Here is a 27,400-nt window from a genome sequence, read left to right on the forward strand (position 1 = left end):
ATCCAATCTGGAGGGAAAAAACAGGCAGGCAAATCTCCAAACATTTAAACCCTCCCCTAATTACCTCCTTTCCCATAAGTAGCAGCTCCTCCTGATCATACCCAGAAAATACATAAGCCAAATAACTGCAAAATTACTGAGTTTATTAGAAAAAAAGGGGCGGGAATGTAGCACTGCCTCTAATCTTCAGGAAAAAGAAATTTACGGTAAGTAAAATTTATGTTTTTCCCTTCAGATTAGAGGCAGTGCTTATACCACAGGGATATAATAAAGCAGATCCTGAGGGCGGGTTCATTTCACTACAGCTTGAAGCACCTTGCGCCCAAAAGCAGCATCCTCCGAGGCCAGTATGTCCAACTTGTAGTGTCTTGAGAAAGTATGGAGAGAGGACCAAGTAGCAGCCGAACAAATCTGAGAGGGAGATGCAGCTGCTCGGAGAGCCCAAGACGTCGAAACCGCTCTAGTAGAGTGGGCCTTTATAGGGCCTGGATGTTCCATGCCATTCTTGGAATAAGCCAACAGAATACAATCCTTCAGCCATCTAGCCAGAGAACTCTTCGAAACCTTCATGCCTTTCCTAGTGCCTCTGAATAGGACAAAAAGACTATTATCCTTCCTGAAGGATTCCGTAGATTTTAGGTATTGTAAAAGACATCTCTTTACGTCTAGGCAGTGAAATTTGCTTTCCAAGGCATTAGATGGATTCTGACAAAAAGTCGGTAAGACCACTTCCTGGTTGACGTTCGAAACCGAAAAAACTTTAGGTATAAAAGAAGGATCGAGCTTTAGAACCACCTTGTCCTGATGGAAAACTAACAAAGGAAAATTCGCCCGAAGAGCTTGAATCTCACAAATTCTTTTAGCTGATGTAATAGCCACCAAAAAGACAGTTTTTAACGAAATAATCTTCAGGGAAGCTTCCTCCAATGGTTCAAAGGGCGGCTCACAAAGCGCTGAAAGAACCAAGTTAAGATCCCAGGGAGGATAGGTTTCCCTAACATAGGGCACCAAACGAGTTAGAGCTCTGAAGAACCTCGAAATCAGAATATTAGAGGCCAAGCATCTGAGGGAGAAGAAACTGATAGCAGAAACCTGCAATTTCAATGAAGCAGGTTTAAGACCTTTAGCAAATCCCATCTGAAGGAAACTTAGAATCTTCTGGATGGATGCGGAAACAGGGTTGACTTTAAATCTACAACACCACTGACAGAATATCTTCCAAATTCTAGCGTAGATCTTTGAAGTAGATTCCTTGTTAGTTGCCAACAGGATCTTTATCACTTCAGTATCCAGACCGTTGCTCTCTAGAATCTGGCGTTCAGAAACCAGGCCGTCAAATGGAATCTTCGAAGGGTCGGCAGAGGCACCATGGCGTCCTCTAGTATTTCTCTTGAAAGTGGGAGCTTCCAAAATGTGGCCCCTGGAAAATTCAGGAGAACCGAGAACCAACTTCTTCTTGGCCACCATGGAAGGATAAGGATAATACGTACACTTTCCAGTCTTACTTTTTGAAGTATTCTGGGAATAAGCACTACTGGCGGAAAGGCATAAGCCAGGTTGAACTTCCATGGAACTGACAGGGCATCTATGATATCCGGCCTGTCTGTTGGATTTAGGGATGCAAAACGTCCTGTCTTCCTGTTCATTCTGGAAGCCATCAGATCTATCTCCGGAACACCGAAGCGGTCTGTGATGAACTTGAAAGTTCTGCATGACAGGGACCAATCTGCTTGTTTCAAATGATGCCTGCTCAGGGCATCTGCCACCACATTGAATTTCCCTGAAATGTGAACTGCTGAAATTGACATCAGGTGCACTTCTGACCACAGCATGATCATTGAACAAAGGCTTTCTAACTTTGTTGATCTCGTACCTCCCTGTCTGTTCAAATATGCCACTGTCGTTCGATTGTCTGAGCGGATTTGAATATGTCGATCTTTGATAAGCATCTGAAATGCCAAGAGTGCCATCCACACGGCCTTTAATTCCCTGAAGTTCGAGGAATTTTTCATATCCTTCTCTTGCCAGGACCCCTGCTTCTTGATGTCTCCCAGATGGGCCCCCCAGCCCAGGGCAGAGGCGTCTGTCGTAATTATAGTGAAGGACTTCATCCGGAATGACAGACCCTCGTGCAGGAATCGAGAAGATGTCCACCACTGCAGACTTCTCAAAGTTAGCTTGTTGAACCTCATAAGCCCATCCAGGCCGAGTTCCTGTCGATTCCAGACTTGCAGAATGTTTCTTTGTAGAGGTCTCATTCTGGATTTTGCCCAACCGACTGCCGGGATTGAGGCTGTAAACAGACCCAGTAAGCCCATGGCTTCTCTGATTGAAAACACAATTTTTCTTCTGAGATTCCGAATTAATCGCTTGATTTTTAGTTTCTTCTCTTCTGGCAGGAATATCTTCATTGCGACAGAATCCAAAATCAGACCCAGGAACTGGATCCTTTGAACTGGCACTAGTTCCGATTTGTTGAAATTTATTAGCCAGCCATGCTTTTCTAGCGATTCTATCGCTGTCCCCAGGTCTAGCTGTAGTTGACCTTGGGACTCTGCAATCAACAGCCAGTCGTCCAAATACGGAATGACAGAGATGCCCATACCTCTTAGAAAAGCTGAAACGACTACTAGCAGCTTTGTGAATACCCTGGGTGCTGATGACAGGCCGAAAGGTAATGCTCTGAACTGGTAATGTTTGATTACTGATCGGCAGCACACAGCGAACCTTAGAAGACTTTTGCTGGATTCTGCTATGGGCACATGAAGATAGGCATCTTTTAAATCCAGGGACGCAAACCAACTTTTTGGATGAATAAGCAGAGTAGCGGACTTTATTGTTTCCATGAGGAACTTCTTTTTGATAATCCACCTGTTTACGGCTTTTAGATCTAAAATGGGTCTGAACGAACCATCTGGCTTTGGAACCAAGAAAAGTCTTGAATAGGTGCCCCGAAAACTTTCCTTGAGAGGAACTTCTTCCACCACTCTTTTCAGTAATAGAGTCGATACTTCTCGCATCAGAGAGAGTTTCATCTCTAGAGAATGAACCTCGGAACATAGAAAATTTCCATTGGGGCTTGTGATAATTCTAGAGCGTATCCGTGTTTTATCACTGTGAGAACCCAGCGATCTGATGTTGTTCCTTTCCAGTGCTCTAGGAAGTGACTCAGCCTTCCACCCACAGGCCTGGCGTCATAACTTTTTATTTCTTCTGTCAGAAAATCTTTCCTTCTTCCTATAATCAAAGGCTTTTTTATGCTGACCCCTGAAATAGTTTCTACGAAAGGAACTTCTAAATGAGGGAAGCGACTCCGCTTTACGTCTTCTAAACTGCTTCTTAAATGATTCTGGTAAAGCTTTCCTTCCTTCCTTCATCTGTTTTAACAATTCATCCAGTTTTGAACCAAAAAGTCTTCCTGGTTCAAAGGATAGGTCACACAGAGAATTCTTAGATGCTGTATCTGCTGACCAATTTTTGAGCCAAAGCGCTCTTCTGGCGACTGTTGAAGTACCTATACTCTTGGCCGAAATTTTTAGGCTTTCTGCAGACGCATCTACCAAAAAATCAGATGCCATCCTGATATTCTTTAATAGCTTTACCGGGTCTTCCTTAGTTTCTCCCGTATAAACTTTTTCTAGTTCTTCCAACCAAAGTCTTTGGGCCTTGGCAACAGATGACCCCGTAATCAAAGCTTTAGCTTGGGCTGCAGAAGATATGAACAACTTTTTTAAGGAGGAGTCAATGCGTTTGTCCATGACATCCTTGAGCCCGCTTGTGTCTCCAATCGGTAAAGTAGTTTTCTTAGAGATTTGAGCAATAGGAACGTCCACTACAGGGACCGTATCCAGCTTACAGTCTTGTTCCGATGCTAAGGAAAAAAGAGTTTTAAAATGTCTAGACAGAAACGGCTTGTGACTAGGGAATTTCCACTCTTTTAAAATCAATTCCTTAATCTGTGGGAGAAAAGGAAACACTTTGGACTTTTTCCCTGTTTCCTCAATTCCAAAAATGCACTGCACTTCTTTAATCAATTTCCCAATTGCTTCATCTGGGAAGGCAAACTCCTCATCTGAAGAATCACCACCTGAAATTTCCTCATACTCAGAACCACTAGTTACTGAACTAGTATCAGAAGCTTCCCAAGATCTCAGTCTTTTCTTAGCATGTTTTACAACTTGCGAATCTTGGGCAACCGAGGCCTGGACTGACTGTAATGCAGCCGACTGCATATCCACAAATGTTTGCTGCATACTCTGTTGCAACCAGCTGAGGAAAGTAGACATTTCTGTTCTTTTTGCTTCCTCTGAAGCTTCTTTAGAACACACTGAGCAAAGTTTCTTTTTATAACCATCTGGCATAGGTTGGCTACACACAGAGCAGATTAAATGCTTGGCTTTAGATGAACATTTCCCCTTTTCAGCAACTTTATCCAAATTTTCCGGATTAGACATACTGAAAAGAGAAAACAAAAAAGGGAAAACAATCAAATTTTTCTCCTTATCGATTCAGGCTAGGACCCATTTAATTAAAAACTTAATCAGTCTTACCTTAAATGGCCTGAGAGTGTGTTGGAGGGCAGGTGAGATAACACTCTTTACAACCGATCTGAGAGCTCCTGGCAAACAGAGGTTGCTGCTGGTAAATGCTCATATAAGTCCTGAAACCAAAAGAGAACGCCCAGTTCAAATTTGGCGCCTGAATCAAGGTTCGCATTGCGCATGCGCATAGCGCTCCGCGACTCCCTAGTGGAACGCAACGCAACCTGTGTGTGCGTTCCACCGCAGGACTTCCCAGCCGACGCACGCCTGCGTCCTTCGTCAGACCGGCACCTGGCACGGCATTAGACGGCAACATAAAACTTGAGGGACCACGCCGTCCGGCGTGTTAAAGGCTACTTACCCGGACATGAAGGAAGCAGTGCCCCCAGAGCCTCAGCCCTTCTCACCTGCTTCCTGGAGAACCTCCTGTCTAACCTCCCCTGCCGGAGGCAGGCAAAGAACTGGGTATGATCAGGAGGAGCTGCTACTTATGGGAAAGGAGGTAATTAGGGGAGGGTTTAAATGTTTGGAGATTTGCCTGCCTGTTTTTTCCCTCCAGATTGGATATCCCTGTGGTATAAGCACTGCCTCTAATCTGAAGGGAAAAAAACAAACAAACAAACAAACACTCCCCCCCCCCCCTCCTGCGCGGGGGTTAAAGATGGGGGGGACCCTACTGTCCTCCCCCCTGGCCCCCACTACTGCACGGTGGGTGGGGGCCCTAATAAAACAATAAGGGGGGACATACTGTCCTCCCCCCCTGGCCCCCACCCCTGCGCAGTGGGTGGGGGCCCTAATAAAACAATAAGGGGGGGGGGGGACCTACTGTCCTCCCCCCCGGCCCCCAACCTTGAGCGGTGGGTGGGGGCCCTAATAAAACAATTAGGGGGGGGACCTATTGTCCTCCCCCCGGCCCCCACGCCTGCGCGGTGGTTGGGGGCCCTAATAAAACTATTAGGGGGGGGACCTATTGTCTTCCCCCCCCCCGGCCCCCACCCCTGCGCGGTGGGTGGGGGCCCTAATAAAACAATAAGGGGGGACCTACTGTCCTCCCCCCCTGGCCCCCACCCCTGCGCAGTGGGTGGGGGCCCTAATAAAACAATAAGGGGGGGGACCTACTGTCCTCCCCCCCGGCCCCCAACCTTGAGCGGTGGGTAGGGGCCCTAATAAAACAATTAGGGGGGGGACCTATTGTCCTCCCCCCCCGGCCCCCACCCCTGCGCGGTGGGTGGGGGCCCTAATAAAACAATAAGGGGGGACCTACTGTCCTCCCCCCCTGGCCCCCACCCCTGCGCAGTGGGTGGGGGCCCTAATAAAACAATAAGGGGGGGGACCTACTGTCCTCCCCCCCTGGCCCCCAACCCTGAGCGGTGGGTGGGGGCCCTAATAAAACAAGAAGGGGGGGGACCTACTGTCCTCCCCCCCGGCCCCCAACCTTGAGCGGTGGGTGGGGGCCCTAATAAAACAATAAGGGGGGGGGACCTATTGTCCTCCATCCCCCCTGGCCAACACCCCTGCGCGGTGGGTGAGGGCCCTAATAAAACAATTAGGGGGGGGGACCTATTGTCCTACCCCCCGGCCCCCACCCCTGCGCGGTGGGTGGGGGCCCGAAATGAACCCCCGCCCCCATCAAGGTGACTAGGGGTCCCAAGCCCCTAGTCACCCCCCCCCCACCCAAAACATTCTATCCCCCTACCTACCCCCCTCACCCTAAAAATAGTGAGGGGGGAATAAAATAATTAACCTGTAAAAAAAAAAAATTAAACTTACCATTTGACGTCTTGTCCTCCCCCCCGGCCCCCACCCCTGCGCGGTGGGTGGGGGCCCTAATAAAACAATAAGGGGGGGAACTATTGTCCTCCCCCCCTGGCCCCCACCCCTGCGCGGTGGGTGGGGGCCCTAATAAAACAATAAGGGGGGGACCTACTGTCCTCCCCCCCTGGCCCCCACCCCTGAACGGTGGGTGGGGGCCCTAATAAAACTATAAGGGGGGGGACCTACTGTCCTCCCCCCCCTGGCCCCCACCCCTGAGCGGTGGGTGGGGGCCCTAATAAAACAATAAGGGGGGGGACCTACTGCCCTCCCCCCCCGGCCCCCACCCCTGAGCGGTGGGTGGGGGCCCTAATAAAACAATTGGGGGGGGGACCTATTGTCCTCCCCCCCGGCCCCCACCCCACTCACTGTTTAGTGGACATGCCCCTACTCGCGGTATAGCGAGTAGGGGAATTGGGGAGATTTTAAATCTCCCTTGTGCTATTATGGGGGTCATATTGACCCCCATAGAGTGAGGGGGGGACCTGGCGGGCTTATGAAGTGGTGGGGAGCTCTGCTTCCTGCCGCTTCTATAGTTACATATTACAAGGAGGGAGCTGCACGCTGGTAGCTCCCTCCTTGTAATAAACTGAACGAACAAACGAACACTGATACACAGTGTTAGTTTGTTCATCTGATTTTTTCTATTCATTCATTCGTCTGTCTGATGAATGAATGAATAGATGAAATTCCCGTTCGCATGTCCAGGTGTTTCACTGGGCATGTGCGGGAATCTCACAGTCTGTGCAGTGTGGGTAGATGACGTGTCCCACAGGGACTTCACCTACCCACACAAAGATGGCGGCGCCCTGAATATAGATCGGGGCAGAAAATAAAGAATTAAAAAGAGGTAATCTGGGGGGCTTAGGGGCATTTGGGGGTGACTAGGGGGTCGATTGGATGTAGTGGAGGCGGGAGGGGGGTTAAAAAAAAAAAACTGGATTCGGCATGACAGTGCCACTTTAAACTCCTTTACTGTGTTAACCACTACCACTTCAGCTGGAAGGCTATTCCATGCATTCACTACCCTTTCAGTAAAGGAATACTTCCTGGTATTATTTTTAAACCTTTGCCCCTCTAATTTAAGACTATGTCCTCTTGTTGTGGTAGTTTTTCTGCTTTTAAATATGGTCTCCTCCTTTACTGTGTTGATTCCTTTTATGTATTTAAATGTTTCTATCATATCCCCCCTGTCTTGTCTTTCCTCCAAGCTATACATGTTAAGATCCTTTAACCTTTCCTGGTAAGTTTTATCCTGCAATCCATGAACCAGTGCAGTAGCCATTCTCTGAACTCTCTCGAAAGTATCAATATCCTTCTGAAGATACGGTCTCCAGTACTGTGTACAATACTCCAAGTGAGGTCTCCCCAGTGTTCTGTACAATGGCATGAGCACTTCCCTCTTTCTACTGCCAATACCTCTCACTATACAACCAAGCATTCTGCTAGCATTTCCTACTGCTCTATTACATTGTCTGCCTACCTTTAAGTCATCAGAAATATTCACCCCTAAATCCCTTTCCTCAGATGTTGAGGTTAGGACTCTATCAAATATTCTGTACTCTGCCCTTGGGTTTTTACGTCCAAGATGCATTATCTTGCACTTATCCACATTAAATGTCAGTTGCCACAACTCTGACCATTTTTCTAGTTTACGTGGGCCTGTCTCTTGCGAATGTCGCCATCCTCTTCTGGCAAGCCCTCTTCAGCTACTGGTGCTGACGTCACTGCTGTACTCTGGCACATGTACATTTTTTAGTATTTTGCATGCACATGGGATTATTTCATAAAGATTCTAACAGGGTGCTGTTTTAAGGCTTTCATGTATAGTGTGTAACAAGAGATATGGCCTTAACACATTGACAGGTGAAAGGTGGATTAAAATTTACAACATTTCAAAAACCACTACTAATTCAAACAATCAACTTGAAATATATATAATAGAAAAATAAAAGTAAACAAAAACATACGTCTTGTCTAATCACCAAACCCAAGTAGGAAGCAGATTCCAATTGGGAGTAACATACTTGGGAGTCACATACTTACTTTGACAAGGATACACCTCCTACTTTTCCAATCATTTCCTCGTGGTGCAACACAGCATCATTCCAAGGAATAAGAAGAAATTTCAAAAGTGTTCTCATCCATCGCTCAGGATGCAAAACCAGCTGTTCATAATGCACCAACATGCACCTATCATATCCCACTTCCATGCACTGGTTGTACATAGTCTCAATGGCACGATTCCACTTAGTCAAGCAATCTCTGTAACTGTTCAGATCAAAGCCAGCAATGGTAACTTTCCTAGAAATCATAGAGTGCACGGATGCCCGTCCATCCCTCACCATAAGAAGAAATTTGGCGTTGGGGAATATTTTGGCTAAGTAGCTTAATGACTTTAATGCAAATGGATCCTTATTACACAGGTAAGGAGCAGGTTCTCCATGTTTCACAATTATTTCCAGTAAAAAAGCCTGCATAGCTGAATCCAATACTTCATCAGTTACACCAGCTTCATCTAGACGGATTTTCTCCTTACTTGAGCGTGCCCACATCTGCTTTACAGCCAAAATCCGTGGGATAACTCTAGTTTCCTCCCCACATCGGATTTCTGGGTGTGCATCCAACATAGCACGCATAAGTGTCGTTCCACTGCGTGGCACTCCTCCAATAAATATTAATGGCATGTCCTTGTTATAAGGAAAACTGGAGTTCGCTTTGAGATCAGTTCTTAAAGTTGCCTTTGGACTTTCACTTTTCACAGGCTGGCTCCGTTCCTCTATTCGATGATGGCACTCCATCGCATGCTGTCCTAAATAGAATACAGTCACTGAACTTATAACAAGACAGGCCAGTAATAAGTTCTGCTTTAATTTCCCAATCATTTTGGCAATGTAGTCTCTACCTGGAGAAGGCAGACAAACTTCAATGTGCTCTTGGCAATGTCATGCTTTAAAAACTCTAATCCAGCAGGGGGGCTGCCATCTGTAAAATCTGCAGGACAAAAAGCAAAACTTTATTAGAAGAAACACAAAATAAAGAATAAATTTAAAAACAAAAACATTTGTTATAATTGTTGTCCCCCCTCTTAATGACATACTTAAAGTGGCTCTGACATGTTTGTTTTTAATTTTTGCTTTACTTTCCTTATGTATCTTAATGATCTTAATGTTCTTTCATTATTTTATATTTAATCTTGTTTACTTTTTGTGCTGGATATCAATACCTGGCTGCAGCCATTTTGTTATCCCCTTCCAATGATGCCTGCAGTTTGCCCTTCTGGGGGGATTGATTGCACTGAAGGACTGTGGGAAAATTTAATTTGAAACTGAAACTTGCTTTAAGCTCCGCCCACTGGCAAGTTGTGTCAACTTGACTGCTACACATTTAGAAAAAAAAAGTTATCCCTGCCTTTCTTTATGTATATTATGAAAATTACAGCACACTCTATAAAAAATAAATAAATAAATACAAAATTAAATATTCAAACAGAGAGCTATATATAAACAGATAAGATAAAGTTTAATTTGGTGACAGACAATTTAAAGGGATTCTATAGTGATAGGAATACAACACTATTTCTAACACTATAGTGCCCTCTGGTCCCCAATCCCTGTAGAGTTAGTAATACAGATATGCATTCCTAACGCTACAGTGTTCTTCTAACAAGCAGACTTCTGACCATAGGAAAGAAGTGGTAGAGATGGGTCAGCGCTCAAGGTATTGGTACAGATAAAACAATAGATAATTGGGCAGCACAACAGGGTAGTAAGGCTCCCTCAGAAGGCCCTATAGGTAGACAAAGCAATAGGGCAGAGGGTAGTAGATAGGCGGCGCCAGTAATAAAGAGCAAAGTAGATAAAAATAATAATATAGTCCAAATGATTAAAAGTACAGTAGTAGAGTTCAAGAATGTGTTTTGGGGGACTGTATGTAGAAGCCAACGAAAATTTAGAATATGGGATAACAGCTCTGTTAGTTGAAGATGTTCTTACACTCGTATGTGGAAATAAAAGAGACCACTAATGGCGCAGTATATTCAACAATCAGGTGTTATTTTGGTAAAAGTCTTATATGATCCTACTCACGTTTTATAGAGCTTAATGGACTAGCTCTAGTATGAAGTCCGTACAGTGGTATAATCCCCACTTATAGGATACGTGAGGTGATGTCTTGTCTGAGGGTAGGTCATATGAAATAAAAAGGAACAGCAATAGTGTTCTCTATTTATAATCAGGAAAGCAGAAAATAAAATATAAAGTGGTTACTCAAATTTACTCGAGCAGGCTGACTGCTCAGTGTATAGGGCTTGAGTGGTATAATCCCCACCTAGGATTCTTTGGAGTAATGTCTCACTGGAACAGGATAAAACTCAGAAGCCAGGTAAAATAAGTAAAAGTATTAAAATAAAAAATAAAAATTAAAAAATTAAAAGTAAAATGGCAACTCAAGGTGAGGAAGTGACCAAAATACCTTTAATAAAATACAATACAGTTTAAAATGTCCACAATTCGTTTCACCAGCAGGCTTCTTTAAGTGGAAATGCCCTTTTCTGCATTGGCTTCTATATAGAGCCCCCCAAAAGACATTCTTGAACTCTGTCCATGAGCTGGTAAGGAGGGGAGGGAGTGAAGGTAGATGCAGGGAGAGAGAGTATATTTAGCTTAAAATGGCCAGGCTTAAATGATAGAAGGGAGATGAATGAGAGATGTATGTTTACCCTTGTAGGCACCGAATGCAAGGGAATAGGCTTATTACATGTGTTGCCAGTGCGATTAAAACAAATGTAATTTTTGAACAAACATGATATTCAGCAATCCGGAACAGAGTGTTGGTGCAACAAACATGTGCCGGGGATACAACAAGCCCTAAAACAAAAGTGCAAATATCTCTATATACAAGCTCCTATCACCATGACAAGTCAAACAATAGAAGTGGTCATGGTGGCTGCAGTAACCAGTTACGGTATGTATGTAGTTTCAAATGGTTTAGACCAACAGATATCCTAAAATTCTGGAAAATTTCATATTAAACAAAGGTAAGTATAAGTTTACATATTTCTACCCTCAAGGATGAAAATTTAATCACCTACAATTAAGAAAAGGCAATCAATATTTAAACCGTGTTTGCACTGAAAACATTTAACCATTTGGGTATCATATGTTTGTATCAATAGAGCCAATACAATAATGGAGTATGCGTGCGAATGATTTAAACACACTTCAAAAAAATCATTAACATAAAAACATAATTAAAGAAAACATGTTTTAAACAAATGATCTCTTCCCAATAAACATTTACCTTATCTCTGTGTGGTTGAAAGAATACAAAACTAAAAAAAGATATTTTTGAAATACGGGAAAAACAAACATAATTATATCAGAAAAATGGCAGAAAGTTACATTTATTTTTACGTTTTCAAATAAAATGAAAACAACCTAGCAGTTAATATCCTTACCAATGTTTTCTGCAACACTCCACAATAATCTAAAGCTGTATCCTCCTAGCCGGTACCCATTGCACAAATCAGCACCGCTTTAGGGTTTCACTGGATTATGACAAGCAACATAATCACATCTGACAGTCAGAATCAAACAGTGAGCCAGCTATCTGCTTTGACTGACCAAGTAAAGAGTTTACGTATTAATGTCACAAAGCAAAGGCAGAGACGTTTCAAATGAACACAATTCTATTATGTGGTGACGCACTTGGACAGTATTTATAGCTCCTTAGAAAGAAAGGGAAGGTCATCATGCTTGAAATTTTAGAGGAAACTGGTTATATCAAATTATGATTTATAATAGGTTTTCCGTAGTTTTTCAGAACGTATGTAAAGAGATAACACGAATGCTCACGGTCCCGCTCTCTACACGTGGATTTCAAATATAAAGGTGAAAGTAGCCAAACGGATTCTCTGTCAGCTACTCCTGGCTGCTCAGGCCTTAATTTGAAATTCACTTTTAATTCTCACCTTTTTTTTTTTTTTTTTTTTAAAGCGGCACTGTCATGCCCATCTTAGCTTTCTTTAATCGATTCCTCTTCTCTCCCTCTTTCAGGATCGGTTCTTCATTTCTTCCTGTCTGCTCTAGTTTTCTTTAAAACATAAGACAAAGAAGGGACTACTTTGTCTTATGGATGTTATCTACGCTTGACCAGCGGAGGAGCAAAGTGTGCTTTGTTTACGGTGATCACAGCAATTTCCCCACAATTCTCACCATTGATCCGTGATCTTGCGATGCTTCCTGTCAGTATTCCCGAACGGCCTGTCAATAAGACAGAATACCGGCGAAACTACCGAATTTCGTCGTAACAGAATGAGAACAGTTTGTTCATTCATGTTCGGACGCAATTCGGGACTAAGTTTGGTCTTTCAGCCAAATGTACCATGTAACCTTTTGACCCCTCCCCCCTGAGCGGCGGGTGGGGGCCCTAGGTAACAATATGGGGAGGACCTATTGTCCTCCCCCCAGCCCCCACCCATGAGCAGCGGGTGAGGGTTTATTTTATTTTCAAAGTGTGACGGGTATCATGGACTTTTATTTGGCCTTTTTTGGGGAAGAAAAAAGAAGATTTTAGAAAAAAAGAAGACATCAAATGGTAAGTTTTATTTTGTTTTTACAGGTATTTAGTTCTCTTGTTCCCCCCTTAATACTTTTAGGGTGAAGGGGTTGGTAGGGGATTATTAAAAAATGTTTTGGGTGTGGAGGGTGACTAGGGGCTTTAGTCACCTGGGGGTAGGATAACATTTTAATTTAGGGTTGGGGCCGGGGGAGGACCATAGGTGTCCCCCCCTTATTGTTATTTAGGGCCCCCACCCGCCGCTCAGGGGTAGAGGCTGGGGGGAGGACAATAGGTCCGCCCCCTTTTTTTATAATATAGGTCGCCCACCCGCTTCTCATGGGTGGAGGCAGAGGGGAGGACATTAGGTTCTCCCCCATATTGTTATTTAGGGCCCCCACCCGCCACTCAGTGGTGGTGGGGGGGGCAGTAGGTCCCCCATTCCGTGTAATAGCCCCCACTTGCGCTGCACGGGTGAGGGGGCTCGGGAGGGGGGACACTAGGTGTTGTTGTTTAACAGTGAGCAGCTACTGGCTGCTCACTGTTTACTAGACATACCCCTACTCACGGTATATCAAGTAGGGGCAGAATTTACCAATACTAAGTAATCTTTAGGTCTTTCAGCCTTTTGGTAGATAGCTGCACCCTGATACTATGGGAATTAGGGAGTTATCTACTAAGCGGCTGGAAGATACAGCCGTGGCAAGAATAGGATCAGAGTTTCCCAAAGTCCCGAATTGCGTCCTGACATGAATGAACTGTTCTCATTCTGTTAGGACGAAATTCGGTAGTTTCGCCGGCGTTCTTTTTAAGTGACAGGACGTTTGGGAATACTGACAGGAAGCATCGTGAGATCACAGATTAAAGGGGAGAATTGTGGGAAAATTTCTTTGATCACCGAAAACGAAGCACACTTTGCTCCTCCGCTGGTCATAGCTGGTCAAGCGTAGAAAACCTCCATAAGACAAAGTAGTCCCTATTTTGTCTTAGGTTTTAAATAAAACTACAGCAGACAGGAATAAATGAAGAACAGATCCTGACAGAGGGAGAGAAGAGGAATCGATTAAAGAAAGGTAAGATCGGCATGACAGTGTTGGGTGTTGGGAGTTTTCATTTTTAATTTAAAAAAAAAAATCACTATAATATTTACTGATCACAGTACTTCCAAACACATGCAAAATTACTAAAAAAAAAGTAATTGATATTTGAATGTTAAGCCAGGTAAACAATTTACAAGAAATAGTGACAAAACAAATTACTGTGAATTAAAAAAAAAAAAAAAAAAAAGTCAACATGAGGTATTTGAACAATTGCAGCCAATCTGAAAATGAAATTATAGGGTCTTGGTGAGATCTCATTCCAGGTATCAAAGCGGTGGTTTAGAGAATAAATTGCAGTCCTTTTATGCATCTCTTATTTTTAAACTCAGACTGTCTAGAGTATTTTGTATTTATAGGTCTTCCTGGACAGGAAGTCATTATAGTATATGTAAGCACAATGCAGACAGCCACTAGAGGCTGAAATTGCTGTAATGTAAACATTGCAGTTTCTCTGGAACTGTAATGTTTAACATTGCAGCACTAAGGGCTCACAAATAGAGTATATTTTATTTTATTTTATCTACGGTCACATCATATTATCAGAGAGCACTATTTGCTGTTTTTATTTTCTACTTCTCCTGAGAATTGGATATTATCACCCCCTAGAGGACAAGCATTGACATATCCTACAAGCGGGGATTATTCCCCTGTATGCCTGTTATACCTGAGCTGGCCATAGCTCATGCAAATGTGAGTGTAATACTTTAATTTTATTTTATGCAATATTTACTTTATACACTCCGCACGATTGGTCCTCTTTTTTGTGTCTTCCATATCACGAGACGATTTAAGCTACAATAAACAGAGAAGATACTCCACCAGCGGAATCAGTGACTATCCCTATTCACCTTCTGATAATTATTGGAACTTATTTTTTCTATTTTTAAATTTTTCTCTATATATTGATTTATTTTTTCATATTTTTTATATAATCTTACCTTTTGGCACAGACTTTCTCTTTCTTCTTGTTGTACATTTCTCATATAGAGGGTTAGAGGGTTACCCTCTGTTAGGCCGCTGCCTATCCACTTTATTATTAGCGCTAACCTAACCTTTTTTCTTGGACTGTATTCCAGCAAAAAAGGTTTGCCTCAATCAAGTATGAAGACACAGATCCAGTCTCACCTTTTAGCTATTTTCCACTTAGTTATTAAGTGAAAATTCGTAGACTAATAGACTAAGAACTTGTTCTGATTTCTTTTCTCCAAAGAAACTGAAATCAGTGCATAGAAAACCTTGATAATGTGATTCCAAGGAATTTAGTTTGGTACTTTCACATCTGCAAAACGGTTTCAAAAGGATTTGCAAAATCATTAACATCTTGGACAGCGGTTTCTCTAAAACAGTCTATTTTGGCACACTCAACTACAACAACTTCCTTGATACGGACACTCCAGACCAATAAAAAAAAAAAAAATGCATGTAAGGCTACACTTAACATAGTAACATCTAATGAAGCGGACATGCTTCTTTATTTTCAATAACAAAGCAAGAAAGTTAAAATAAAAAAATAAGTCGACTGCTCAATATAAAATTTACATGTATATTTCCAAATACAGTTTTATACTCTGTCTGTGCACCATCCAATCAGAATTGCAGATCAGCAATTCTTGGTGGTTCAAAGTTCCTACTGCTAACATATAGACATTTTAAATAAAACCGGCACAGTGGACCTTGGTAAGGTTACCTAAATCAATTGCAATAAAACAAGACAGTCTTGCTACAAGAAATAGCGAGGACTAGTCTTTGCCAGTAGGAGTTTGCAGGCTTTTGATTGAAGTGCGGAGGTTCACAGGCAGGGAACAAGATTATGTCAAAACATGTAATTTTTCTGCAAAACCAGATCCATCCTTTACCTTTATTTCTACCAAGAGAAAAACAAAAAAGTTTAATATATCTCTTTTAACAGTCACGCTCGGTTTACAGAGCACACAACTATAAAATGTAGGATTTGTAGAGTATGTGTTGCAAAAGAGGCATAAAGCAGAGCTGCATTCTCTCTTATAAAAAGGAACAAACTCAAATGTACCGTTTCCACATAAGTGGAGATAATTTATTTTCGTAAACTCTGTCTACACAGCTTTCTTATTTACTGTGAACGCTAGATTGTTTGACCATGTATTTGAATTATATCATAATAGTCACAATTGCAAAGTCGAATATTATTTTCAGACGACAGGTAAAAGAAACTCATATGTATAGTATCACATTATGTGATACATTTGGCCAATAAACTCTATTACAATTCTTCTAAAGATCTTCTCAATGTTTTAACTTTCAAACCGAACTGTACCATTGCAGGCGAACTATAACAAAACATCAGTTTGATATAGTGCATAATATGTCAATGCATGAAAGAATGCAAAGTTGGATTAACAGCAGAAACAGATGTGAGGAAGGCTGAACTTCATTGACACATGTCTCTTTTCAGCCTATGTAACTATGTAATATCCATAATCTTTGCTAAATAACCTCTAACTATGTTACCGGAGTGTTCCAGACAGCAGTTATGTCTGTTTGGGACAGTGACAGGATCCCGACATGCACAGCTTAGACGAGGGGCACTAACCTAAACCTACTAAAACAAATCTACAATGATGGAATCAAGAGACTTGAGTGGGGCATATGAAACTATTCTCTCTCCTTAGAAGGAAATACAACTGGTCTAATCAGACAGGTTAGCCTCAAGAAATCCAAATACAGCCAAATACAGCTTGCAACCACAAAAGCAGATGAAGTGAATAAAATATCAAAACAATGATACAACAGTCATTTTGTTTCTCCCTGTATTCAAGAAAACAGCTCTGCACATGGTATGATAAACTCTTAAACCCTACTATGATTCGATGACAAGGAATTGTACATACACAGCATAGTACATGATAAAATGCTACAAGCTCTCCTTACAGCATTTCTTTTTGAAAGTTTGACATAAAAGAAAAGGGTCATTACATTAAAGGTAACAACTACAGTCAGCAATAATATGTATGGGTGTCATGCAAGAGTTTGGAAAGATCCTACAATGAAAGAGGCTATTGTAACTACTGGCACAACAAACAAAAAACAAGCATATTCCCAACTGAGGAGTGGCCACTGGAGGTGTCCCTAGGGGCAATGTAAACACTGCCTTTTCAATTAAAAGTAAAAAAAAAAATAGCCTGCTGCAGGGAATGATTATACTCACCAGAACAAATACATTAAGCTGTAGTTGTTCTGGTGATTACATTGTCCCTTTAAGTAGCAGTATTCCTAGTAATGACAACAGATAGGCAAGAATGAAGAAAAGACAAATGAAGGGACATAAGGTGCTCTGAAGAGGTAACATATATGTCAAAACATATTTGTTGTACAAATAAAGCATGGTTATTTAGACGGCAAATTTATAAACCACTTGTTGATTTGTATTCTACAGGTTTAAACATGTATGGGGAACAAGATGGCAAGGCAGAGCAGGCTAGGCAATGGCAACCACTGGTATTTACTAAATATAGAATGATAACAGCCACAATCTTCAATGAGGCTGAAAAAAAAAATTAATAAAATATAAAATAAATCACAGAGAAGAGAAGAATCATATCCGTTCAATTTGCGGCAGAGAGGTAGTGAAGAGCATCTTCAATCAGTTCATTGCTAATTAAGGTTTACAAGTAGCAAAGGAAATGCATGGCTCTGTTAGTACAAACATCTGCACAGATTATGTGCTGTGCCCTTTACAATACGTCAGTAATTCATGATTCCATGAGCATAAGGAAAGGTGCATCGGTAACTATGGCATTACTACATGATGTCAGTCACGACTTGAACACTGAATGAGTACAATAGCAAAACTGCCACTGACGTCTTTTATATATTTTTAGTAATCAGACAGGGTTTGCATCCTGAATGATAAAAACTTTTACAATCGTGAAAGGATTGATTAATTTTTATGATTTCCTATGATATGGTCTTCTGTTTCCTATTCGATTTGGTTGAAACATTCTTAAAACAAGATAAGGAATAGTGAAGATACCATATTTTTCAGAATGGATACAGTATTTTACCCCACAATATAGGCTTCAAAAAAATAAATAAATAAATACAAAATTGCCTGCATAGCATACACTGATCAGCTACAACATTAAAGGGACACTATAGTCACCAGAACAACTACAGCTTATTGTATTTGTTCTGGGGAGTAGAATCATTGCCTTCAGGCTTTTTACCGTAAACACTGTCTTTTCAGAGAATGTGCAGTGTTTACATTGCCCCCTAGGAATACCTCCGCTGGCCACTCCTCAGATGGCTACTAGAGGTCCTTCCTGTGGCAGTGTCTCCACCCTCTGCATGGAGATACTGAACTTTCCTCATGGAGATGCATTTATTCAATGCATCTCTATGAGGAGATGCTGACGGGCCAGGGCTGTGTTTGGCTTGTGCTGGCTATGCCCCTGATCTGATTCCTTGACAATCAGCCAATCCGATGGGGAAGCATTGTGATTGGCTCAGATCATTACTTCTGATTATGTCAGCCAAGCAGGCAGATCAGGGGCAAAGCCAGCAGCAGCAGACTAAAATAAAGGTAAGATTTTTACTATATTTAGTGGGGCAAGAGAGTACAGGGGAGCAAGATGGTGTTTTTTAAAACTATAGGGTCAGGAATACATGTTTGTGTTCCTGACCCTATAACATTCTTTTAAAAACACCTGCCTATTATCATCTAGGTCATTCTCGTGATGCATCGAGGCATAGATACCATAAGTTGTTTGAACGTGTTCTGTGGTAGCTGACATCAGGACATTAGCAACAAATCCTTTAAGTCCTGCAAGTTGAAAGGTGGGATTGAGCTTGGCCTCCATGGATCAGATTTGTTGTTCCAGGAGATTCCACAGATGCTCAAATCAGATTGAGATCTGGGGAATTTGGAGGCCAAGGCAACACTTTGAACTCTTTGTCATGGCTTTTTTTTTTTTTTTTTTCTTTATCTAATTCTCTATTTTCAAAATGCAAGAATACTCCATGTACATGTCAACATAGCTGAGCATCTATAACAGGATATAGCAACATACATAAAGCTAATTTCCAGTTGGACATTGTTGTTTGTTATAAGAAGAGACCAAGAGCACAATTTTATCAGATGAAACAGGGAAAGAGAGAAATAAATGTTGATGAATAAAACTGTAGAGATTGGGGGGGCGTGGCCTACAGCGCTTGTGAACAGACGCATCTCCCTCAAGCTCCGTTAGAGCCGGGGAAAAAAATTGTCGAAAAAGCCACAAAACGAGCAATCACGACGACCAAACTGACACCCCGCACACACATAAGCTATGGGGCGCAAGCACAAGAAGTCTCACCTCCAAGGAACTCCCCGGCAGCAAGATATTCGGCTTTCATTTGAGAGGCCGGCGGCGCGGCATCTGCCCAAAATGGCGCCGGAGGAGCATGGGACGCCGGAGCCATCAGAGGCCTCCCAAGAAGAGGATGACCCGATGAGCTCTCCCCGCTCGGGAGCGGAGTCTGATCGGTCAGAAACGGACGAGGATGCGACGCCCTCTACAAAAGGGGATATCAGGAGGCTACTGACTGACCTCCGGAAAGTATGGAAGGAAGACCTCCAAGCAGCCCAGGCAGAAATAGGAGAGATCCGTCACAGGGTACAGGAGATGGAAGGCAGAGAGGCCTCAAGGAACAAGCACATACAAACCACTGACACCAGACTGGACAGCCTCTCTTCTCAGGTGCAACAACTGACCCAAACAGTGACTACCCTAGAAACACGCCACAGACAAAAAAACCTGCGCTTCAGGGGAATATCAGAACAGATACCTGATGAGACGATACTCACCTTTGTGAGGGACCTAATAGACACCATGGGCATCAGAGACAACACTTCCCAGCACACTATCACCTCAGCATTCAGAGTGAGAAAGTCAGCTGCGGCCCCAAGAGACGCGCCCAGAGACATAATTGCCATGACCCAGGATATCGCAGTGAAGGCAGCGGTTTTGAAGTGCTCCAGAGAACAGGGATCGGTACTATACAAAGGCCAGATGATCTCCATCTACGCGGACATACCATTCTCTGACCTAGCGGAAAGGAGGAAGCTAGCCTCCACGGCCAGACAGCTCAGAGAACACTCTATAAGGTACCGCTGGGGGCTGGGGGGATCCCTAGTGATAACCAGCGGAGACACGACAGCAACGCTGACGTCAACAGAAGACCCAGAACCGCTGATGCAGAAACTCGGACTCCCGACCCGCACACGTGCAAACACCTCAGAGGCACTCCTAGAGACACCCAAAAAAGACCGGGAGCCTACAACCAACAATGCCTTTGAGTCTCAACAGCAGGCTAAATCCCAGAACAAAAAGGCACAGCCTTCACAGAGAAGTAAAGATACGAGCATGAACACATCCCGGCACTTGGTTGGGCACCTCAAAATCCAGAGACTTGCTAAACGGGACTAGAACCAAGTCAGCTCCACACCATGAGCCATGAGAACCCGCTGAATCCCCTCAAACCCCAACATGATAGGTTTAGTAAGGGCAATAGAGGGAGACGCAGACACAAGACTGTCCTCAACCGCACATTAAAGTGTTTTGCTGCATCTACGTTCTCCCCTGCTCTGCACCGCCCATACATATTGTTTTCTTTATGTAATATTGTTTCTTTATGTAATAATGTTCCCATGACCTACTTAATCTAACACTGTTTTTATAAACAATGCTATTTATATCATATTCAGTTAAACCGTGTTAAAACGTCAAAGTATAACTCCATTACCCATATAATGGTAAAGTTGTTTTCAAGAAAAATTTCAATAAAAATTAAATGGAAAAAAAAAACTGTAGATATTAACAAAATGGAACTATTTGTCATGTGACTGAACAGTTTTTGCAGTGTGTCAAGGAGCATTATCCTGCTGAAATGAGACACTGACATCAGAGAAAATAATTGCCATGAAGAAATGTACATCTGCAACTCTCTCTCAGTAGTGGTATGTGTCAAAGTAGCATCCACATAAATACCAATACCTAAGGTTTCCCAGCAGAACATTGCCCAAAGTCTCTGCTGGCCTGCATTCTTCCCACAGTTCATCCTGCTGCCATCTCTTCCCCAGATAAACAATACTCATGCTATCAACCTGATCTAAAAGAAAATGTGGTTCATCAGACCAGACAACCTTCTTCCATTACTCCATGGTCCAGTTCTGACACTCACATCGCAATTGAAAGCAATTTCAGTAGCAACAGGGGTCATCATGGGTACTAACCACCAATTACTGGTAACACCCCACAAGACTAGCCGTTATGGAGATGTTCTGACCATCACTATTTGGTCCTTATTAAAGTCACTCAGATTTTTTTCGCTTGCCCAGTTTTCCTGTTTCCAACACATGAAATTCAAGAACTAACTGTTCACTAGCTGCCCAACACAACCCACACATTGACAGGTGCCATTATAACAATACAATCAATGTTCTTTACTTCACCTGTCAGTGGTTTTAATGTTGTAGCTGATCCGTGCATTTCAAATGTCACCCAGCCCAAAGTCCAGGTGACAGACGGAAGAGGGTGAACAGAGTCCCCTTCCCCCACCTGTCATTCACTCCATGTAACTTTGCACAACAAACATTAAGAAGTTTCTCTACCGTGCACTTTGAGGCAAGAGGTAAAAGCTATAAATTAGGGTGTGGGAAACAGACAGTGCAATAGACACAAAAGTGGAATGAGGTAAATGGGGCGTGGGGGAGGGCTTGCAAGAGACACAAGGGGTGTGCAAGCTACAATAAAGGAATTCAATTGGTTTTGTTTTTTCGTTCTATATTTTAGGTTAAGCAGCCTGCAGCATGGAAAGAGATCATTAATTTTGCTGATCTCACAGACTGCGGATCCTGTCCTGGCCATAATGTTTTATAGCTGTTTTTCCCATTTTTCTGAGTCTAAAGAGAGAGTAAAGAATCCGAACATATAAATAAAAAAAATACAATTTTTTTTTAAAAGTATTTTAAATATTCGAAACATGCATTACAAAGGGCACTTTAGTGACCGTGTATAATCTAAAATATAATCATGATAAACAATTGATGACATCAGTGACCATTTAGGGCAGGGCTGTCCAACCTGCGGGCCCCCAGATGTTGTTAAACTACAACTCCCATGATTCCCTAGCTATCTGTTTCACTGAAAGAATCATGGGAGTTGTAGTTCAGCAACATCCGGGGGGCCGCAGGTTGAACAGCCCTGATTTAGGGCATTGTCTTCAGTAACAGGTCTCACAAAATTCTACATTTGTCTCTTAAAGCATACAGATCATTTGCTTTATCAAACAGCAAATAAAGAGATGACTGATAAGAATAAGGAACTTTTTATTATATACTTCAACATTATTTGAAATTCACTTTATCTAGGTTTAGTTTGCAGAAGCAGGATTAAGGACAAAACTGCATCATCGAATAGCTTTTCTCTGTGAGGTGCAAAAATATTGGATCTTTAAAGAGGATGAAAGTCAAGTCAATGCTTTATTTGTGAAATCATAAAACAAGATTTTATCGGTGTACAGCAGTGTAAGTCGTACAGTCAAACATACTAATTTTGCTGCACTTGCTGAAACAACAAGACCAGCACCTTGTTAAATAGACCACAAATGTTGACTGACATGACTGTTCACAGTGAGTTGTTTAAAACCAGTTTAATGATTATTTTTCAGAAAATGCAACGCTTGCCCAATTTCAAAATGGTCATTACCTACTAATGTGTTCAAAAGAAGAAACATCATATTATTTCAGTGTAGGGCATTGTAATAGTTTAATCGTGTGAAGTATTCTAAAATGTAGCTTATGTATGTTACTGACAGGGTTATTCACTAAAGTGAGAATTCAAAGTGAATTTTAAATTAACCCCTTAAGGACACATGACATGTGTGACATGTCAGGATTCCCTTTTATTCCAGAAGTTTGGTCCTTAAGGGGTTAAAAGGGACACTCCACTGCCCATATAAAAAACAAAGTGAAAACAAATGTTTAGTAGATATATCTCTAATGAAAACATGCATGCATTTAATAATGCATTGTTTCACTGGAGGTTAAACTAAAAATGTCTCATCTGCAGCCTTCTTCCACAGGCTAGACTGGTTGTTTAACCCCTTAATGACCAGACCGCTTTTCAATTTTCTTACCATTTGTGACCAGGGCTGTTTTTGTAATATTCCTCTTACTAATTTACTGTACCCACACATATTCCATACTGTTTTTCTCGCCGTTAAATGGCCTTTCTAAAGTTACCATTATTTTCATATCATATAAGTTACTATAAAAGAAATTCTAAAAATATGATAAAATGTAAAAAACTTTTTCTAACTTTGACCCCCAAAATCTGTTCCGCATCTACAACCGCCAAAAAACACCCGTGATAAATAGTTTCTAAATTTTTTGTTCTGAGTTTACAAATACCCAATGTTAACATGTTCTTAGCTTATAGTTATATGACTATAAGTACAAGTAGCACTTTGCTATTTCCAAACCATTATTTTTTCAAACTTAACACAAGTTATATTGTAACACTGATATCTGTCAGAAATCCCTGAATAATCCTTCACATGTATATACTTTTTAAAAGAAGACAACCTAAGGTATTAAACTTGGGGTATTTTGTCAATCTTTGTTTTATAGAGGCATAACGATAAACACATGCATTGTACATAAGTACCGTATATACTCGAGTATAAGTCGACCCGAATATAAGCCGAGGCCCCTAATTTTACCCCAAAAAACTGGGAAAACTTATTAACTTATCGAGTATAAGACTAGGGTGGGAAATACAGCAGCTACTGGTACATTTCTAAATAAAATTATACCCCCAAAAAATTATATTAATTGAATATTTATTTACAGTGTGTGTATATAATGAATGCAGTGTGTGTGTGATGCAGAGTGTGTATGTGATGCAGAGTGTGTATGTGATGCAGAGTGTGTATGTGATGCAGAGTGTGTATGTGATGCAGAGTGTGTATGTGATGCAGAACCTTGGTGGGGGGTGGGCATTTTTAATTTTTTAGTTATTATTTTAATATTTTTTTGTTATATTACGAATATTTTATTATAATTTTATAATATTATTACATTTTATTATTATTTATATATTTTTTTCGCCCCCCCTCCCTGCTTGTTAACTGGCCAGGGAGGGGGGCTCCCATTCCCTGGTGGTCCAGTGGATGGGCTGTGTAGGAGGGGGGCTGGCAGGAAGCTGTAACTTACCTTCACAGCAGCTCCTGTCAGCTACCTTCTCTCTCCTCCGGTCCGGTCAGCTCCCACTGTAAGTCTCGCGACTTACACTGGAGGAGAAGGGAGCTGACCGGACCGGAGGAGAGAGAAGGGAGCGGACAGGAGCTGCTGTAAAGTTAAGTAACAGCTTCCTGCCAGCCCCCAATAGGACCGCCGGGCTTGTAATGAGCCCGGCGGTCCTGGTCTGTATTAAGGCAATGTAAGTTGCCATAATACAGACATTGACTCGAGTATAAGTCGAGTGGGGGTTTTTCAGCACAAAAAATGTGCTAAAAACTCGACGTATACTCGTGTATATACGGTAAGTTAAGAGATAACAGAGTTTTGTAGTCAAGACTAGATAAAACGCCTCATTTAAAAAAAATAAAAAAAAAATCCTAGTGTGTGACTGTGGGGAGGTGTGGAATGTTTGGTAAGGTGTATAAACTTGGTATTTTGACTCTTTTCATGCAACCATTTTACCACCAATCTGAGCCAGATTTTTTTTTTTAAAAATTATAAAAATTGGTGATTTTTTTTTTTTTTTTTTACACACATAGCAATTTAAGAATATATGTACTGAGAACTTTAAGGGTTACTGTCAAAAAACACCCCAATATGTGTTCAGCAATATCTCCTAAGTACAGTGATACCACCCATGTATAGGTGTGTCGGGTTCTCTGGGGGCTAAAATACCTTATTTGGAGGGTGCACATTCCAGTTTTCCCAACTTGGAATTTTCACATCTGGTCATCATGGACCCATGTCCTATGGGACATTTAAGCCGGCCAATGTCATTTACACCCATCAAATTATATATTTTTAGACAACCTAGGGTATTCAATATGGGGTATGTCCAGTCTTTTTTAGTAGCCACTTAATCACAAACACTGGCCAAAGTTCAAATTTATATTTGTTTTTGTGTTACAAATGCAAAAAACTATTATGAACAATAACTTTGGCCAGTGTTTATGACTAATTGGTTACTAAAAAAGAATGAATATACCCTATTTGCAATACCTTGGGTAATCATCTTTTGCAAATGGTATGCCATCATGGTCGTAATTCTTTTTCTTGGGTTACTATACACTCTCAAAGGCATCATCACCAATCTGGCAAATTTCAATGTGAAAATCTGCCTTATATTTGACCCTGTAACTTTCAAAAACACTATAAAACCTGTACATGGGGGGTACTGTTATACTCGTGAGACTTCATTGAACACAAATACTAGAGTTTCAAACAGTAAAAGTTATCACAACACTGGTAGCTGCCCAATGCCTTCTCCTCTCAAACCGAGTGTTTTAAAACCGGTATTCAGGTTAAACAGGCTTGCAGGATTATAAAGATGCTCACACATGCGCAATAGCGCAAATTTGAGGCCGAAACCGATGACACGTACTAAGGGAATAGCACGTCACGGTGGCCATTATAAGTGTGGGTAAAAACGGAAAATGGCCCTAACTGAATGCAAGACATGAAATGAAGGTATTTAAGGCCCTGAAAGACTTGAGGTAAGTGCCTTGGTGCCTATTCTTGCCTCAAGTTTCTGGCCCTGCCTTTCGGCCTAAGTACAGCACTGAGAACTTTTTCAACGGTCTTAGTAGTGATCATTGCCCAGATGCGGATACGGGGCATTGGCCTGTTCCATTATTTGGACGACCTTCTATTAGTCGCCTCAGACCCCCAGGAAGCCAGAGATCAAAGGGACCTGGTTCTCGCTGAGCTACGTCAGTTCAGCTGGCTGATCAATCTAGAGAAGAGCAGTTTAATTCCAGTTCAGAAGAGAGTCTTCCTGGGAGCCATGTTCAACAACAGGAAGTTGAATTGGAATCAACCCATCAATATTTCCTCGATGGTAAAACTCCATCTTTCCTGGTGGTTAAGGAGAAGTAATGTGTCCAGAGGTTTTCCCCTATCAGATCCACGCTTACCACGGATTCCAGTTACCGGGGATGGGGAGCTTACTGTCAAGACAGTTTTGCTCAGGGTCTATGGACTGCAACAGAGTCAGTTCTTCCAAACAAACACCTTGGAGTTACGGGCCATATTCGGAGCCCTTCTACATTTCCAGACAACCCTAAAAGGATGCTGGATTTGAGTACGTTCAGACAACATGGCAGCTGTCACCTACTTAAATCACGAGGGTGGAACACACAGTCTCAGACTCATGAAGGCGTTGAAACCTATAATCTTACACCCCCAGGGCATATCAGCAATTCACCTACCGGGAGTCTGTAATACAGTGGCGGATTCCTGAGCAGAGTATCAATTTCAGGGTGTGCCCAGAGGTTTTTTTGAAGCCTAATCTGGAGATGGGGGGATTACCAGAGATGGACCTGATGGCCACCTCCCAGAACACACAGGTGGAAATGTACTTCTCCAGATACTTCGACCCGAAAGCCCTAGGTCAGGATGCTCTGACTCAGAAATGGGACTTAAAGCTGACTTGTCTTCCCTCCGATACCTCAAATCTATACTGTGTTGAGGAAGATACAGAGGGACAAGGTAGAGGCTATTGCCATTCTCCCACTCTGGCAGCGTCGACCTTGGTTCTCTATGGCGACACGGATGAGTCGGGAGGATCCGTAGGAACTCCCAGTCCGGCCAGACCTCCTGATGCAAGGTCCTTTGAGACATCCTGAACCTCGTGCTCTACATTTGAGGGCCTGGAGATTGAGCGGGAATCTCTTTTGAAGGAGGGTATAACTGATTCAGTTATTAAAACCATTTTGCAGTCCCGCAAGGTGTCAACTTCAAACACCTATTACAGAATGAAGGCTGTTCTGAAGAACTGACCTCCACTCAAGGTTTTTATGCCGGCTTGGGATTTGCCTTTGGTGTTACGTGCCTCGACTGCGGCACCATCTATACCAATGGAGAGTATTTCTGAGATACTATTGCCCCAAAAGGTTCTTTTGTTAACAGCTATCTCCTCAGCAAGCAGGACATGTGAACTTTAGGCCTTGTCTTGTGAACCTCCCTTCACTGTCTTTCATCACGATAAGGTGATTCTTCGCCCTGTGCCAGAATTCCTTCCCAAGGTAGTCGCGAAGTTCCATTTGAATGAGGAAGTGGTCTTACCATCCTTTTATCCTTGCCCTAACTCTCCTGAGGAAGAGATGTGGCATAACTTGGATGTTGTTAGAGCG

At 42.2% G+C, this 27,400-nt stretch overlaps 1 protein-coding gene across 1 annotated transcript in view; it reads right to left on the bottom strand.

Annotated features, from left to right (window-relative positions):
• TPST1 (tyrosylprotein sulfotransferase 1) overlaps positions 1-27,400 on the bottom strand; it is a 161,439-nt gene that overhangs the window by 85,324 nt on the left and 48,715 nt on the right. Inside the window, exon 2 of the mRNA XM_063457213.1 lies at positions 8,400-9,347. Coding sequence (XP_063313283.1) covers positions 8,400-9,238 — 839 coding nt within the window. The 5' untranslated portion in view covers positions 9,239-9,347. The remainder of the gene's footprint in view (positions 1-8,399; positions 9,348-27,400) is intronic.

This window comes from Pelobates fuscus, chromosome 1, assembly GCF_036172605.1.
Source record: "Pelobates fuscus isolate aPelFus1 chromosome 1, aPelFus1.pri, whole genome shotgun sequence".
NCBI lineage: Eukaryota > Metazoa > Chordata > Amphibia > Anura > Pelobatidae > Pelobates > Pelobates fuscus.